Below are 17,643 nucleotides of genomic sequence, written 5' to 3'. Positions count from 1 at the left end.
CGGACCCCTTTCGTCCCAAGAACTATATCTAACTCCTTGAAAACATACAATGTTTTGGTCTCAACTACTTTCTGTGGGTAACGAATTCCACAGGCTCACCACTCTCTGGGTGAAGAAATTTCTCCTCATCTCAGTCCCAAATGATCTGCCCACTATCCTCAGACTGTGACCCCTGGTTCTGGACTCCCCCACCATCAGGAACATCCTTCCTGCATCTACCTGCCTAGTCCTGTTAGAATTTTATAGGTTTCTATGAGATCCCCCCTCATTTTTCTGAACTCCAACGAATATAATCCTAATCAACTTAATCTCTCCTCATATGTCAGTCCCGCCATCCCAGGAATCAGTCGGGTAAACCTTCACTGCACTCCCTCTATAGCAAGTACATCCTTGCTCAGATAAGGAGACCAAAACTGCACACAATATTCCAGGTGTGGTCTCACCAAGGCCCTGTACAATTGCAGCAAGACATCCCTGTTCCTGTACTCAAATCCTCTGGCTATGAAGGCCAACATACCATTTGCTTTCCTCAAAGAATTCAAATTTGTGAGGCAAGACCTTCCTTTAACAAATCCATGCTGACCATCCCTGACTAGTCCATGCCTTTCCACATGACAGTTAATCCTATCTCTCAAGATTGATTCTACTAATTTGCTCACCTCTGATGTAAGACTAACTGGCCTATAATTGTTTGGCATTTCCTTTGATCCCTTTTTAAACAATGAAACTACGTTTGCATTTCTCCAGCCCTCCGGTACCTCATCTGTATCTAGTGAAGATTGGAAAATCATCCTCAGAGCATCTGCTATCTCCTCCCTGACTTCCTTCAGCAGCCTCAGAAACAATCCCCATCTGGCCCTGCTGACTTATCAACTTTCAAGGATTTCAACCCTTCAAGTACTTCCTCTCTCTTTATGACTATCCCGTCCAATATCTCTGTGTTCCTCCTGGACTACTATATCTACATTCAAAACCCTTCCCACAGCCTCTGCATCTACACACATGTCCATCTTCATCTCTGATAGGTCCCACTTTTTCCTTAACTAACCTTTTAGCGCTAATGTATTGGTAAGAACATCTTTGGGTTATCTTTAACTTTACTCGCTAATCTTTTTTCATGCCCTCTCTTTGATTTCCTTATTTCCTTTTTTACTCCGTCCCTGCACTTCCTACATTTGTCTAGGCTGTCTGCAGTGCTTAGTTCTTTGTGCCAATCGTACGCTTTCTTTTTCTGTTTGATCTTCCCCTGTATTCGTCTAGACAACCGGGGGGGGGGGGTCTCGATTTGGCAGTACCACTCTTATTTTTGTAGGGGACATGTTTACTTTGTAAAATTAGGATCTCGCTTTTTAGTGCTTCCCACTTGTTTTTCCACTGTTTTATCCTCCAGCAGTACTGTCCAGTCCACCTCAGCCAAGTCCCTTCTCATTTCTGCAAAATTTGCCGGTTCAAGACTTTTACTCCTGCCTTATCTCTGTCCTTTTCCATGGTAATGCTAAATCTGACTGAATTGTGATCACTGTCCCCACTATGGTCGCCAACTGTCACTTCACCCACTTGCACTTCTTTGTTCCCCAAAACTAGGTCTAGAATTGCATCTCCTCTCGTTGAGTTTGTCACTAATCGGTTGAAAGAATTTTCCTGGACACACTGCATGAATTTTTCTCCCTCAGTGCCCCTTATATTGTTTGAATCCCAGTTGATATTAGGATAGTTGAAGTTTCCTGCTATTATTGCCCTCTTGTTCTTACAAGCAGAAATTTGCCTACATATTTGTTCTTCTATCTCCCTTTCACTTTTTATTATACTCCTAGAAGTGTGACTGCCGCTTTTTTATTTCTAAGCTCAATCCATAAAGCCTCGTTTGTTGACCCATTTAGTATATCATCCCTTCTCACAACTGGAATTGATTCTTTAACCATTAGTGTAAACCCCCTCCTTTTTTATCTCTTACTCTATCGTGTCTGAAGACTCTATAACCAGGGATATTAAGCTGCCAGTTTTGTCCCTCCTTTAGCCAGGTCTCCATTATAGCAATGACATCCTGCTGCCATGTGTCTACCTGTGCCCTTAACTCATCTACCTTGTTTGTAATACTCCTTGCATTGAAGTTTAACCCCGTCAATTTCCCTTGCTAGGCACTTTGTAAACATTGCTTCTCCTGTAACTCCATGCTTATCACAACATCCCTAGCTAATGTTCTACCTCCATTTTTCTGATCTGAATCTGACCTATCTGATCCTACTCCTGGGATCCCAACCCCCTGCCACACTGGTTTAAATATCCCCCAACAGAACCAGCAAAAGTCCCCACATGGACACTGGTCCCAGCTCTGCCTGGGTGCAGCCCGTCCAGTTTTTACAGGTCCCACCTTCCCCAGAACCGGTCCCAGTGCCTCAAGAATCTGAATCTCTCCCGGCTACACCATCTCTCCAGCCACGTGTTCATTTGGTCTATCCTCTTATTCCTGCTCTCACTAGCACGTGGAACTGGGAGTAATCCTGAGATTACCACATTTGAGTTCCTGCATTTCAATTTATCTCCTAACTCCCTGTACAGAGCTTGCAGGTCCGCATCCCTTAGTTTACCTATGTTGTTGGTACGAATGTGTACCACAACCACTGGCTGTTTACCTTCCCTCCCCAGAATGTCCTGCAGCTGTTCCGTGACATCCTGGACCCTGGCACCAGGGAGTCAACATACCATCCTTGATTCACGTTTGCGGCCACAGAAGCATCTGTCTGTGCCCCTAACTATTGAATTCCCTATCACTACAGCCCTGCCACTTGTTTTCCTCCTGTCCCTCTAAGCAGCAGAGCCACCCACGGTGCCATGAACTTGGCTGTTGCTGCTTTCCCCTGAGAGGCCATCTCCCCCCCAACAGTATCCAAAGCAGTATATCTGTTAGAGAGGGGAATGACCACAGGGGACTCCTGCACTATCTTCCTGAGTGCATGCTGACTCTGTCCGATTCTGCCATTGTTTTCCAAGTGCTCAGCTATTAAATCTTTTAGAATGAACTCCAGAATTTTCCCCACTACCGACATCAGGCTGACTGGTCTACAATTCCCTGTTTTCACTCTACCTCCCTTTTTAAATAGTGGGGTTACATTAGCTACCCTCCAATCTGTAGGAACTGTTCCAGAGTCTATGGAATCTCAGAAGATGACCACCAATGCATCCACTATTTCTAGGGCCACTTCCTTAAGTACTCTGGGATGTAGATTATCAGTCCCTGGGGATTTATCCACCTTCAATCCCAACAATTTCTCCAACACCATTTCCTTACTAATACTGATTTCTTTCAGTTCCTCCCTCTCACTAAACCCTGTCTTTCCCAACATTTCTGCTATGTTATTTGTCTCCTCCTTTGTGAAGACAAAACCAAAGTATGTATTTAGCTGGTCAGCCATTTCTTTGTTCCCCATTATAAATTCCCCTCTTTCTGACTGTAAGGGACGTACATTTGTCTTCACCAATCTTTTTCTCTTCACATACCTATAGAAACTTTTACAGTCAGTTTTTATGTTCCCTGCAAGCTTACTCTCGTAGTCTATTTTCCCCTTCTTAATCAAACCCTTGGCCCTCCTTTGCTGAATTGTAAACTACTCCCAATGCTCAGGTCTGTTGTTTTTTCTGGCCAGTTTGTATGCCTCTTCCTTGCATCTAATACTATCTCTAATTTCCCTTGTAAGCCATGGTTTCACCACCTTTCCTGTTTTACTTCTGCGCCAGACAGGAATAAACAATTACAGAATTACCTGAAAAAACTCAGCAGATCTGGCAGCATCGGCGGAGAAGAAAAGAGTTGACGTTTCGAGTCCTCATGATCCTTCGACAGAACTTGAGCTTAATTCTGCTCAAGTTCTGTCGAAGGGTCATGAGGACTCGAAACGTCAACTCTTTTCTTCTCCGCCGATGCTGCCAGACCTGCTGAGTTTTTCCAGGTAATTCTGTAATTGTTTATTCCTGTCTGGCGCAAAAGTAAAACAGGAAAGGTGGTGAAACCATGGCTTACAAGAGAAATTAGAACCAGACCTGCTGAGTTTTTCCAGGTAATTCTGTTTTTGTTTTGGATTTCCAGCATCCGCAGTTTTTTTGTTTTTATAGGAATAAACAGTTGTTGCAGTTCACCCATACGCTCCTTGAATGTTTGCCATTGCCTATCCACCGTCATCCCTTTAAGTAACGTTTCCCAATCCATCACAGCCAACTCGCGCCTCATACCATCGTAGTTTCCTTTATTAAAATTCAGGACCCAAGTCTCAGAATCAACTACGTCACTCAACATCTTGATGAAGAATTCTATCATATTATGGTTGCTCATCCCCCAAGGGGCCTCGCACAACTAGATTGCCAATTATTCCTTTCTCATTACACAATACCCAGGTGAGGACGGCTTGTTTTCTAGTTGGTTCCTCAACGTATTGCTCCAGGAAAACATCCCGTATACACTCCAGGAATTCCAGCTCTACCCATACAGATTCCACATCATCAGAGCTAATATCTTTCCTCACCATTGCATTAATTTCCTCTTTAACCAGCGATGCAACTCCACCGCCTTTTCCTTTTTGTCTGTCCTTCCTAACTACTGAATACCCCTGGATGTTCAGGTCCATCCCTGGTCACCATGCAGCCACATCTCTGTAATCCTGACTATATCACACCCGTTTACATCTATTTGCACGGTTAATTCATCCACTTTATTGCGAATGCTCCTCGCGTCAAGGCACAAAGCCTTAAGTCTTGTCTTTTTAATGTTACTTGCCCCGTTCCCACTATTTTTCACTGAGGCCCTGTTTGATTCTTGTCCTTGATTTCTCTATCACTTTTCTTATTTCCCTTTCTGTCTTTTGTTCTTGTCCTTGATTCCCCCTCCTCTGACTCCTTGCATATCCCATCCCCCTGCCATTTTAGTTTAAACCCTCCCCAACCACTGTAGCAAATGTTCCCCCGAGGACATCAGTCCTGGTCCTGCCCAGGTGTAATCTGTCCAGTTTTTACTGGTCCCACCTCCCCCAGAACCAGTCCCAATGTCCCAGGAATCTGAGACATTGCCCCTCACACCATATCATGTGGAGTGAATCGAATTGACAAAAGACTGGCATCTGTGATGGTTGGGACCTTGGAAGGCGACTGAGATGGAGCATCCACTTGGCACTTCTGGCTGAAGATGGTTGCAACTGCCTCACATTCTGCACCGATGCACTGGGCTGCCCCGTCAGTGAGTTGTTTAAATGTCCACCATCATTCATGACTTGATGTGGCAGGACTGCAGAGCTTAGATCTGATCCATTTGTCGTGGTATCGCTTACCTCTGTCAATCACAGGCTGTTTCTGCTGTTTGACATACATGTGGACTTGTGTTGTGGCTTCACCAGGTTGGTACTTCATTTTTAGGTATGCCTGGTGCTGCTCCTGGCCTGTCATCCTGCACTCTTTATTGAACCATTATTGATGGTAATGGTGAAGTGAGGGATATTCTAGACCATGAGGTTACAGATTATGCTTGGATACAGTGCTGCTGCCGATGGCCTGCAGCATGTCATGAATGCCCAGTTTTGTGCTGCTAGATCTGTTCTGAATCTATCCCATTTAACATAGTGGTCGTGCCACGCAACATGATGGACATTATCCTCAGGTCCATATGTCCACCCATTCCACCAGCCTGCTGTGTCCTTTGAACTCCTTCCGTAACAGCACTGTGGGTGTACCTACACCACATGGACTGCAGCAGTTCAAGAAGGCAGCTCACCACCACCTTCTCAAGGGCAACTAGGGATGGGCAATAAATGCCCATCTTCCTCACAGTTCACTATACTTCCAAGTTTTAGGCCATCTGCAAATTTTGATATTGTACCCCGTACACCCAAGTCCAAGTCTTTTAATATAGATCAAGAAAAGCATGGCCTTAGTATCTAACTGTGGGGAACTCGACCTTCTTCCAGCCTGAAAAACAATCATTCATCACTACTGTCTCTTCCTGGCACTGAACCTATTTCCTATCAACGTCATGTTCCCTTTTGTCCCAGACTTCAACTTTGCTGGAAAGCCTGTTGTGTGACACTTTATCAGATGCCCTTTGGAAGTATACACCACATCAGGTGCATTGCCCCCATTAACCCACTCTGTCACCTCATCAAAAAACTCAATCAAGTTAATTAAACACGATTTGCTAGTTTTATCCTTGCACCAAAAGAAGGACAAATTGGACAGCTTTTTCAAAGAGCCGGCACAGATATGTGGGCTGAATCAGCACCTCGTGTGCTGTATTCAATGAGAGGGTAGAATGTGGAACAGGGCTAAGGGCTGCTCTCTCTCAACAAGGCAAATGGCTTCAGTGCTGAATGATAATATGATACTGAGATTCTCTTCTGCCTTTCCAGTTGTATGGAGAGTTTGCTGACCATTTCCGCCTCTCGGAGTGTAAACTGGCGATCATCCACTGTGCAGGGCACTCAGACACAATCCTTGTGCAGACCCTTTGGCAAGAAATCATTGAAAAGGGTGAGTGATGTGGAGAAGTCAAATCACCATCCTTTGTGATTTTTCTGTCTCTGTTCTTCTGATTTAATCCATTGTTATTTTTCAGAATTGGCTGACAGCAGGTTGATGAGTTGCATGGATCGGATGCAGACCCTGAGTATGAAGCTCGTGTCTCTGGGAAAACTTTACGCTGGAACTCCACGCTACTTCCCGCTTGGTACATACATATCATTGAATTGGGGCAGGACATCAGTTACAAATGGAACATGCCTGCCGAATAAACAGACACTCTCGCTAGGGAGATTCCTACTACCCAGATTCCTTTCCCTCACCCAACCCTCCTTCCCCATCTCTTACTCTCCTCCCCTCTGCCTTTCCACCCCCACTCCTTCATCCATCCCCACTCCTTTTTTCCTCCCCCCTCCCCACCCCTCATTCTCCTCTCCCCTCTTCCACTTCTCCTTTCAGCCCCTCCACTTCTTCCTGTTGTCACACATGTCTGCCCAGTCCCTTTGGACACTTCTTCTTCCCTAACTCACATGGTTAGAGGCAGTTTCAAGGCAGCGTGAGCACAAAACTGAGATTTAAACAGCTGACAGCACAGGCCAGTGTCACATTGTTAGTATAAGGGGGAGTTTGGGGTGGAGGGGGTGGGGGAGCAGGGGGAGGGGGGGATGGGAAATAGGGGAGGAGGATGAGTGGAAGGGAAGCCGGGGAGAAGGGTGTGGGGAGGAGATTGGGGGGTGGGAGGAGGGAGAAGGAGAGGAGGTGGGGAGGGAGGGGTGGGAGAGGAGGAAGAAGGTGTGGGGGGGAACATGTGAGATGAGATGGGGAGGGGGAGTGAAGGAAGAAGAAGGGGAATGGGGTGGTGTGTAAGTGGCAAGTGTCAACATGCGCATGCATTCAATAATCAGAATCGTATATCAGGCCCTGGATAAGAGGCTGGCAGCTGCTCTTGGAGCCGGAGAATTGAAGAGAGTGTCCTGTGTGAGGTAGAGTCATGTGGATATGCCTGAGGTTGTTCTTATTCTTTATCCAGAGTTTCTGGTCCAGTACCTGGAGCAGCAATCCTGTGTTTTCAACTGGGACACTGGCTTTGTGACCTTCACAATGCAAGAAATAGGAATATCCTTACCCAGATTGCTGGAGGTGTATAATCAACTTTTCAAAACACGGGTAAGGGTGAAGGATTGAAGAGTTCAGGGCTCGCTGAGTCTATGTGATTGTCTTAGCTTTACCCCTGTATGTGTATGTTAGTGATTGTGTTACACATTACCCACAATAAAGTAAGCTTAGTGCCTGTGAATGAGTGATTGTGTGTGTGTGTGTGTGTGTGTGTGTGTGTGTGAGTATGTATCTGTGTGTGTGTGTATCTGTGTGTGTGTGTATCTGTGTGTGTGTGTATCTGTGTGTGTATGTATCTGTGTGTGTATGTATCTGTGTGTGTGTGTATCTGTGTGTGTGTGTGTATGTATCTATGTATGTATCTGTGTGTGTGTGTATCTTTTTGTGTATGTATCTGTGAGTGTGTATCTGTGTGTGGGTGTATGTATCAGTGTGTGTGTGTGTGTGTATGAGTATGTGTGTGTGTGTGTGTATGAGTATGTATGAGTGTGTGTGTGTGTGTATGAGTGTGTGTGTGTGTGTGTATGAGTATGTATGAGTGTGTGTGTGTGTGTGTGTATGAGTATGTATGAGTGTGTGTGTGTGTGTGTGTATGAGTATGTATGTGTGTGTGTATGAGTGTGTGTGTGTATGAGTATGTTTGTGTGTGTATGTATCTGTGTGTATGAGTGTGTGTGTGTGTGTGTATGTATCTGTATGTGTGTGTATGTATCTGTGTGTGTGTATGTATGTATCTGTGTGTTTGTGTGTATGTATGTATCTGTGTGTGTGTGTGTGTGTATGTATCTGTGTGTGTGTGTGTATGTATCTGTGTGTGTGTATGTATCTGTGTGTGTGTGTGTGTATGTATCTGTGTGTGTGTGTGTATGTATCTGTGTGTGTGTGTATGTATGTGTGTGTGTATGTATGTGTGTGTGTATGTATGTATCTGTGTGTGTGTGTGTATGTATCTGTGTGTGTGTGTATGTATCTGTGTGCGTGTGTGTGTATGTATCTGTGTGTGTGTGTGTGTATGTATCTGTGTGCGTGTGTGTGTGTATGTATCTGTGTGCGTGTGTGTGTATGTATCTGTGTGCGTGTGTGTGTATGTATCTGTGTGTGTGTGTATGTATGTATCTGTGTGTGTATGTATCTGTGTGTGTATGTATCTGTGTGTGTGTGTGTGTATGTATCTGTGTGTGTGTGTATGTATGTATCTGTGTGTGTGTGTGTATGTATCTGTGTGTGTGTGTGTATGTATCTGTGTGTGTGTGTGTGTATGTATCTGTGTGTGTGTGTGTATGTATCTGTGTGTGTGTGTGTCTGAGTGTGTGTGTGTGTGTCTGAGTATGTGTGTGTGTGTGTGTCTGAGTATGTGTGTGTGTGTCTGAGTATGTGTGTGTGTGTGTGTGTCTGAGTGTATGTATCTGTGTGTATGTATCTGTGTGTATGAGTATGTGTGTGTGTGTATGTATCTGTGTGGTGTGTGTGTGTATGTATCTGTGTGGTGTGTGTGTGTATGTATCGGTGTGTGTGTGTATGTATCGGTGTGTGTGTGTATGTATCGATGTGTGTGTGTGTGTGTGTGTGTATGTATCTGTGTGTGTGTATGTATCTGTGTGTGTGTATGTATCTGTGTGTGTGTGTGTGTGTATGTATGTATCTGTGTGTGTGTATGTATCTGTGTGTGTGTATGTATGTATCTGTGTGTGTGTGTCTGTATCTGTGTGTGTGTCTGTATCTGTGTGTGTGTCTGTATCTGTGTGTGTGTATGTATCTGTGTGTGTGTATGTATCTGTGTGTGTGTATGTATCTGTGTGTATGTATGTGTGTGTGTGTGTGTGTATGTGTGTGTGTATGTATGTATCTGTGTGTGTGTGTGTGTATCTGTGTGTGTGTGTGTGTATGTATCTGTGTGTGTGTGTGTATGTATCTGTGTGTGTGTATGTATCTGTGTGTGTGTATGTATCTGTGTGTGTGTGTGTGTATGTATCTGTGTGTGTGTGTGTATGTATCTGTGTGTGTGTGTATGTATGTATCTGTGTGTGTGTGTGTCTGTATCTGTGTGTGTCTGTATCTGTGTGTGTGTATGTATCTGTGTGTGTGTGTATGTATGTGTGTGTGTGTATGTATGTGTGTGTGTGTATGTATGTATCTGTGTGTGTGTGTGTGTATGTATCTGTGTGTGTGTGTGTGTATGTATGTATCTGTGTGTGTGTGTGTATGTATCTGTGTGTGTGTGTATGTATCTGTGTGTGTATGTATCTGTGTGTGTGTATGTATCTGTGTGTGTGTATGTATCTGTGTGCGTGTGTGTGTATGTATGTATCTGTGTGCGTGTGTGTGTATGTATGTATCTGTGTGTGTGTGTATGTATGTATCTGTGTGTGTGTGTGTATGTATGTATCTGTGTGTGTGTGTGTATGTATCTGTGTGTGTGTATGTATCTGTGTGTCTGTGTGTGTCTGTGTCTGTGTGTGTATGTATCTGTATGTCTGTGTGTGTGTGTGTGTCTGTGTATGTATCTGTGTATGTATCTGTGTGTGTGTATGTATCTGTGTGCGTGTGTCTGAGTATGTATGTGTGTGTATGTATCTGTGTATGTGTGTGTCTGAGTATGTGTGTGTGTGTGTCTGAGTGTGTGTGTGTGTGTCTGAGTGTGTGTGTGTGTGTCTGAGTATGTGTGTGTGTGTGTGTCTCTGAGTGTGTGTGTGTGTCTGAGTATGTGTGTGTGTGTGTCTGAGTATGTGTGTGTGTGTGTGTCTGAGTGTGTGTGTGTGTGTGTCTGAGTATGTGTGTGTGTGTGTGTCTGAGTATGTGTGTGTGTCTGAGTATGTGTGTGTGTGTGTGTGTGTCTGAGTATGTGTGTATGAGTGTGTGTGTGTGTGTGTGTGTGTCTGAGTATGTGTGTGTGTGTATGTGTGTGTCTGAGTATGTGTGTGTGTGTGTGTCTGAGTGTGTGTGTGTGTGTCTGAGTATGTGTGTGTGTGCGCATATCTGAGTATGTATGTGTGTGTGTATTTATGTGTGTCTGAGCATGGATCTGTATTTATGTGTGTCTGAGTATGTATCTCTGTGTGTGTATGAGAGAGTATGTGTCTGTGTGTGAGGCTTTTTTTTATTCATTCATAGGTGTGGACATCATTGGCTGGGCCAGCACTTATTGCCCATCCCTAATTACCCTTTAAGGGTCAACCTCATCACTGCGGTTCTGGTGTCACATGGACGACAGATTTCTTTCCCTAAAGGGCATTAGTGAACCAGATGGGTTTGTACGACAATTGACAATGGTTCCATGGTCATCATTCGACTTTTAATTCCAGATTTTTATTGAATTCAAATTCCACCATCTGCTGGTCCCCAGAGCATTACCCTGGGTCTCTGGATTATTAGCCCTGCGGCAGTACCAGTAACCCATCGCCTCCCTGTAGTGAGTGAATGTGTGTGTGTTCGCCTGTTTTCAGCAATTCAGGTCACAGTTTATGAGAGAATTTTGCTATTACCTGAGCTGTGATTGCTGCTACTATTTCTGACTCTCTGATATGCCCTTTGGTTTAGGATCCTTATTGGCAGAGGGTCAAAAAACCTCTCCATTTGCTAGAATGTATTCATGTACTTCTCAGTGCCTACGTGCAAGAACCCAATAAAGTTCCAGCCCATGAGAGGTGAGTTTTGGATTCTCTTTAGTGTGACATTTCACGATGACTTTTTTGGAGTATTGTGCACATAATGGGAAGGTTACTCGGGGCGCGGTGATTGGGTGTTGGCACTGGGCACAGTGATTGGCCAGTGACTCTGGGTGTGGTGACTGGCTGGCGGCTCTGGGCGCGGTGATTGGCCAGTACTCTGGGCACAGAGATTGGTGGCCAGTGGCTCTGGTTGCGGTGATTGGATCTTGTGAACTTTTTCTCTGTTACAGACGGCGATTCACCAACAACTGCCTGGATGCAATTGGCCGATTCCTTGTTGAACTTCAGTCTATGAGCCCTACCAGCTCCTTACAGGCAACAATTGGAAATTTCAAATCGTTGCAGGCTAAACTGGACCGCCTGCACTAATGGTCTCCCTGAGTGCCAGATTCCTCCAGACTTTCAAACAAAGACAGAGCACCGCTGCTATTATCCTTGGTGTGCTGCTGACGGCCTGTCTACAGGGTCCTCCTTCTCACCTCTGCGATTCAATTTGTGATGGGCCTTTCATTTCATGCCTAATTACCTTCCTTTGATGGGGCTGACTTGAAACTTTTTCAGGACCTGTTCAGTCAGCACTATGTCAGCATGCATCTCTGACTGCAGGTCCCAGGATACTCCTTTGAGCATTTCTTAGGAGCTGTGTGACTTGCCTATATGTTTGATCTTCCTCTCAAACTCCCATTCTAGATACTGCAGACTGCCTGTAAAGGTCCCCCTCAGACTTCCTATATATGCTGCTGACTGGCTGTCGAGGGTCCTCCTCTCACACTTTCCTCTAGATCTGCTGACTGGTGTAGCAGAATAATTCCTCTTAACTCAGTAGGATGCTGCTGACTGCCTGTCCCAGGGTCCTCCTCTCAGCACTCTCCTCCTAGAGTGCTGCTGACTGCCTGTCCCAGGATCCTCATCTCACACTACTCCTCTAGATGTGCTGCGACTGCCTGTCCCAAGGTCCTCCTCTCGCACACTCCTCTAGATGGCTGACTGCCTGTCCCAGGGTCCTCCTCTCGCACTCTCCTCTAGATGCTGCTGACTGCCTGTCCCAAGGTCCTCCTCTCGCACTCTCCTCTAGATGCTGCTGACTGCCTGTCCCAGGGTCCTCCTCTCACACTCTCCTCTACGTGCTGCTGACTGCCTGTCCCAGGGTCCTCCTCTCACACTCTCCTCTAGATGCTGCTGACTACCTGCCCCAGGGTCCTCCTCTCGCACTCTCCTCTAGGTGCTGCTGACTGCCCTGTCCCAGGGTCCTCCTCTCACACTCTCCTCAAGGTGCTGCTGACTGCCTGTCCCAGGTCCTCCTCTCACACTCTCCTCTTGGTGCTGCTGACTGCCTGTCCCAGAGGGTCCTCCTCTCACACTCTCCTCTAGATGCTGCTGTCTGCCTGTCCCAGGTCCTCCTCTCACACTCTCCTCTAGAGCAGCTGACTGCCTGTCCCAGGGTCCTCCTCTCGCACTCTCCTCTAGGTGCTGCTGACTGCCTGTCCCAGGGTCCTCACTCTCACTCTCCTCTAGGTGCTGCTGACTGCCTGTCCCAGGGTCTCCTCTCACACTCTTCCTCAGATGCTGCTGGACTGCCTATCCCAGGGTCTCCTCTCAACTCTCTCCTCTAGGTGCTGCTGACTGCCTGTCCCAGGGTCCTCCTCTCACACTCTCCTCTAGGTGCTGCTGACTGTCTGTCCAAGGTGCTCCTCTCACACTCTCCCTCTAGATGCTGCTGACTGCCTGTCCCAAGGTCCTCCTCTCGCACTCTCCTCTAGGTGCTGCTGACTGCCTGTCCCAGGGTCCTCCTCTCACACCTCTCCTCTAGATGCTGCTGACTGCCTGTCCAGGGTCCTCCTCTCACACTCTCCTCTAGATGCTGCTGACTGCTGTCCCAGGGTCCTCCTCTCACACTCTCCTCTAGGATGCTGCTGACTGCCTGTCCCAGGGTCCTCCTCTCACACTCTCCTCTAGGTGCTGCTGACTGCCTGTCCCAGGGTCCTCCTCTCACACACTCCTCTAGGTGCTGCTGACTGCCTGTCCCAGGGTCCTCCTCTCGCACTCTCCTCTAGGTGCTGCTGACTGCCTGTCCCAGGGTCCTCCTCTCAGCACTCTCTTCTAGGTGCTGCTGACTGCCTGTCCCAGGGTCCTCCTCTCACACTCTCCTCAGTTGCTGCTGACTGCCTGTCCCAGGGTCCTCCTCTCACACTCTCCTCTAGATGCTGCTGACTGCCTGTCCCAGGGTCCTCCTCTCACACTCTCCTCTAGGTGCTGCTGACTGCCTGTCCCAGGGTCCTCCTCTCACACTCTCCTCTAGGTGCTGCTGACTGCCTGTCCCAGGGTCCTCCTCTCACACCTCTCCTCTAGAGGCTGCTGACTGCCTGTCCCAAGGGTCCTCCTCTCGCACTCTCCTCTAGTGCTGCTGACTGCCTGTCCCAGGGTCCTCCTCTCACACTCTCCTCTAGTGCTGCTGACTGCCTATCCCAGGGTCCTCCTCTCACACTCTCCTCTAGTTGCTGCTGACTGCCTGTCCCAGGGTCCTCCTCTCACACTCTCCTCTAGATGCTGCTGACTGCCTGTCCCAGGATCCTCCTCTCACACTCTCCTCCAGATGCTGCTGACTGCCTATTCCCAGGGTCCTCCTCTCACTCTCTCCTCTAGATGCTGCTGACTGCCTGTCCCAAGGTCCTCCTCTCGCACTCTCCTCTAGGTGCTGCTGAATGCCTGCCCCAGGGTCCTCCTCTCGCTCTCTCCTCTAGATGCTGCTGACTGCCTATTCCCAGGGTCCTCATCTCATACTCGCCTCTAGTTGCTGCTGACTGCCTGTCCCAGGGTCCTCCTCTCACACTCTCCTCTAGGTGCTGCTGACTGTCTGTCCCAGGGTCCTCCTCTCACACTCTCCTCTAGATGCTGCTGACTGCCTGTCCCAGGATCCTCCTCTCACACTCTCCTCAGATGCTGCTGACTGCCTATTCCCAGGGTCCCTCCTCTCACACTCTCCTCTAGATGCTGCTGACTGCCTGTCCTAGGGTCCTCCTCTCGCACTCTCCTCTAGGTGCTGCTGACTGCCTGTCCCAGGGTCCCTCCTCTCGCACTCTCCTCTAGGTGCTGCTGACTGCCTGTCCCAGGGTCCTCCTCTCACACTCTCCTCTAGATGCTGCTGACTGCCTATTCCAGGGTCCTCCTCTCACTCTCCTCCTCTAGGTGCTGCTGACTGCCTGTCCCAGGGTCCTCCTCTCGCACTCTCCTCTAGATGCTGCTGACTGCCTGTCCCAGGGTCCTCCTCTCACACTCTCCTCTAGATGCTGCTGACTGCCTGTCCCAGGGTCCTCCTCTCACACTCTCCTCTAGGATGCTGCTGACTGCCTGTCCCAGGGTCCTCCTCTCACACTCTCCTCTAGGTGCTGCTGACTGCCTGTCCCAGGGTCCTCCTCTCACACTCTCCTCTAGGTGCTGCTGACTGCCTGTCCCAGGGTCCTCCTCTCAGCACTCTCCTCTAGGTGCTGCTGACTGCCTGTCCCAGGGTCCTCCTCTCACACTCTCCTCCAGGTGCTGCTGACTGCCTGTCCCAGGGTCCTCCTCTCACACTCTCCTCTAGGTGCTGCTGACTGCCTGTTCCCAGGGTCCTCCTCTCGCACTCTCCTCTAGGTGCTGCTGACTGCCTGTCCCAGGGTCCTCCTCTCACACTCTCCTCTAGTGCTGCTGACTGCCTGTCCCAGGGTCCTCCTCTCACACTCTCCTCTAGATGCTGCTGACTGCCTGTCCCAGGGTCCTCCTCTCACACTCTCCTCTAGATGCTGCTGACTGCCTGTCCCAGGGTCCTCCTCTCACACTCTCCTCTAGATGCTGCTGACTGCCTGTCCCAGGGTCCTCCTCTCACACTCTCCTCTAGATGCTGCTGACTGCCTGTCCCAGGGTCCTCCTCTCACACTCTCCTCTAGGTGCTGCTGACTGCCTGTCCCAGGGTCCTCCTCTCGCACTCTCCTCTAGGTGCTGCTGACTGCCTGTCCCAGGGTCCTCCTCTCACACTCTCCTCTAGGTGCTGCTGACTGCCTGTCCCAGGGTCCTCCTCTCACACTCTCCTCTAGATGCTGCTGACTGCCTGTCCCAGGGTCCTCCTCTCACACTCTCCTCTAGGTGCTGCTGACTGCCTGTCCCAGGGTCCTCCTCTCACACTCTCCTCTAGATGCTGCTGACTGCCTGTCCCAGGGTCCTCCTCTCACACTCTCCTCTAGATGCTGCTGACTGCCTGTCCCAGGGTCCTCCTCTCACACTCTCCTCTAGGTGCTGCTGACTGCCTGTCCCAGGGTCCTCCTCTCACACTCTCCTCTAGGTGCTGCTGACTGCCTGTCCCAGGGTCCTCCTCTCACACTCTCCTCTAGGTGCTGCTGACTGCCTGTCCCAGGGTCCTCCTCTCACACTCTCCTCTAGATGCTGCTGACTGCCTGTCCCAGGGTCCTCCTCTCACACTCTCCTCTAGATGCTGCTGACTGCCTGTCCCAGGGTCCTCCTCTCACACTCTCCTCTAGATGCTGCTGACTGCCTGTCCCAGGGTCCTCCTCTCACACTCTCCTCTAGTGCTGCTGACTGCCTGTCCCAGGGTCCTCCTCTCGCACTCTCCTCTAGGTGCTGCTGACTGCCTGTCCCAGGGTCCTCCTCTCACACTCTCCTCTAGATGCTGCTGACTGCCTGTCCCAGGGTCCTCCTCTCACACTCTCCTCTAGATGCTGCTGACTGCCTGTCCCAGGGTCCTCCTCTCACACTCTCCTCTAGATGCTGCTGACTGCCTGTCCCAGGGTCCTCCTCTCACACTCTCCTCTAGGTGCTGCTGACTGCCTGTCCCAGGGTCCTCCTCTCACACTCTCCTCTAGGTGCTGCTGACTGCCTGTCCCAGGGTCCTCCTCTCACACTCTCCTCTAGATGCTGCTGACTGCCTGTCCCAGGGTCCTCCTCTCACACTCTCCTCTAGGTGCTGCTGACTGCCTGTCCAGGGTCCTCCTCTCACACTCTCCTCTAGATGCTGCTGACTGCCTGTCCCAGGGTCCTCCTCTCACACTCTCCTCTAGTGCTGCTGACTGCCTGTCCCAGGGTCCTCCTCTCACACTCTCCTCTAGGTGCTGCTGACTGCCTGTCCCAGGGTCCTCCTCTCACACTCTCCTCTAGATGCTGCTGACTGCCTGTCCCAGGGTCCTCCTCTCACACTCTCCTCTAGATGCTGCTGACTGCCTGTCCCAGGGTCCTCCTCTCACACTCTCCTCTAGGTGCTGCTGACTGCCTGTCCCAGGGTCCTCCTCTCACACTCTCCTCTAGTGCTGCTGACTGCCTGTCCCAGGGTCCTCCTCTCACACTCTCCTCTAGGTGCTGCTGACTGCCTGTCCCAGGGTCCTCCTCTCACACTCTCCTCTAGTGCTGCTGACTGCCTGTCCCAGGGTCCTCCTCTCACACTCTCCTCTAGATGCTGCTGACTGCCTGTCCCAGGGTCCTCCTCTCACACTCTCCTCTAGGTGCTGCTGACTGCCTGTCCCAGGGTCCTCCTCTCACACTCTCCTCTAGGTGCTGCTGACTGCCTGTCCCAGGGTCCTCCTCTCACACTCTCCTCTAAGTGCTGCTGACTGCCTGTCCCAGGGTCCTCCTCTCACACTCTCCTCTAGGTGCTGCTGACTGCCTGTCCCAGGGTCCTCCTCTCGCACTCTCCTCTAGGTGCTGCTGACTGCCTGTCCCAGGGTCCTCCTCTCGCACTCTCCTCTAGGTGCTGCTGACTGCCTGTCCCAGGGTCCTCCTCTCGCACTCTCCTCTAGGTGCTGCTGACTGCCTGTCCCAGGGTCCTCCTCTCACACTCTCCTCTAGGTGCTGCTGACTGCCTGTCCCAGGGTCCTCCTCTCACACTCTCCTCTAGGTGCTGCTGACTGCCTGTCCCAGGGTCCTCCTCTCACTCTCTCCTCTAGGTGCTGCTGACTGCCTGTCCCAGGGTCCTCCTCTCACACTCTCCTCTAGTGCTGCTGACTGCCTGTCCCAGGGTCCTCCTCTCACACTCTCCTCTAGGTGCTGCTGACTGCCTGTCCCAGGGTCCTCCTCTCACTCTCTCCTCTAGGTGCTGCTGACTGCCTGTCCCAGGGTCCTCCTCTCCCTCTCCTCTAGGTGCTGCTGACTGCCTGTCCCAGGGTCCTCCTCTCACTCTCTCCTCTAGATGCTGCTGACTGCCTGTCCCAGGGTCCTCCTCTCGCTCTCTCCTCTAGGTGCTGCTGACTGCCTGTCCCAGGGTCCTCCTCTCGCACTCTCCTCTAGGTGCTGCTGACTGCCTGTCCCAGGGTCCTCCTCTCACACTCTCCTCTAGGAGCTGCTGACTGCCTGTCCCAGGGTCCTCCTCTCACACTCTCCTCTA

At 49.7% G+C, this 17,643-nt stretch overlaps 1 protein-coding gene across 4 annotated transcripts in view; it reads left to right on the top strand.

The window, feature by feature from the left end:
- nup155 (nucleoporin 155) overlaps positions 1-11,743 on the top strand; it is a 287,604-nt gene extending 275,861 nt beyond the window's left edge. For 2 of the 4 annotated variants that reach the window (XM_041186950.1, XM_041186952.1), the window contains 5 exons: positions 6,387-6,507; positions 6,593-6,703; positions 7,526-7,662; positions 11,149-11,255; positions 11,510-11,716. In XM_041186950.1, coding sequence (XP_041042884.1) covers positions 6,387-6,507; positions 6,593-6,703; positions 7,526-7,662; positions 11,149-11,255; positions 11,510-11,648 — 615 coding nt within the window. In that variant the 3' untranslated portion in view covers positions 11,649-11,716. Of the gene's footprint in view, positions 1-6,386; positions 6,508-6,592; positions 6,704-7,525; positions 7,663-11,148; positions 11,256-11,509 lie in introns of all 4 variants that reach the window. The other 2 variants (XM_041186949.1, XM_041186951.1) reach the window with 2 other exon arrangements.
- The last annotated feature ends 5,900 nt before the right edge of the window (positions 11,744-17,643 follow it).

The sequence above is a fragment of the Carcharodon carcharias genome, chromosome 4 (assembly GCF_017639515.1).
Source record: "Carcharodon carcharias isolate sCarCar2 chromosome 4, sCarCar2.pri, whole genome shotgun sequence".
NCBI lineage: Eukaryota > Metazoa > Chordata > Chondrichthyes > Lamniformes > Lamnidae > Carcharodon > Carcharodon carcharias.
Note: the sequence above shows the minus strand (reverse complement) of the source record. Positions and strands in the feature narration are given on the sequence as shown.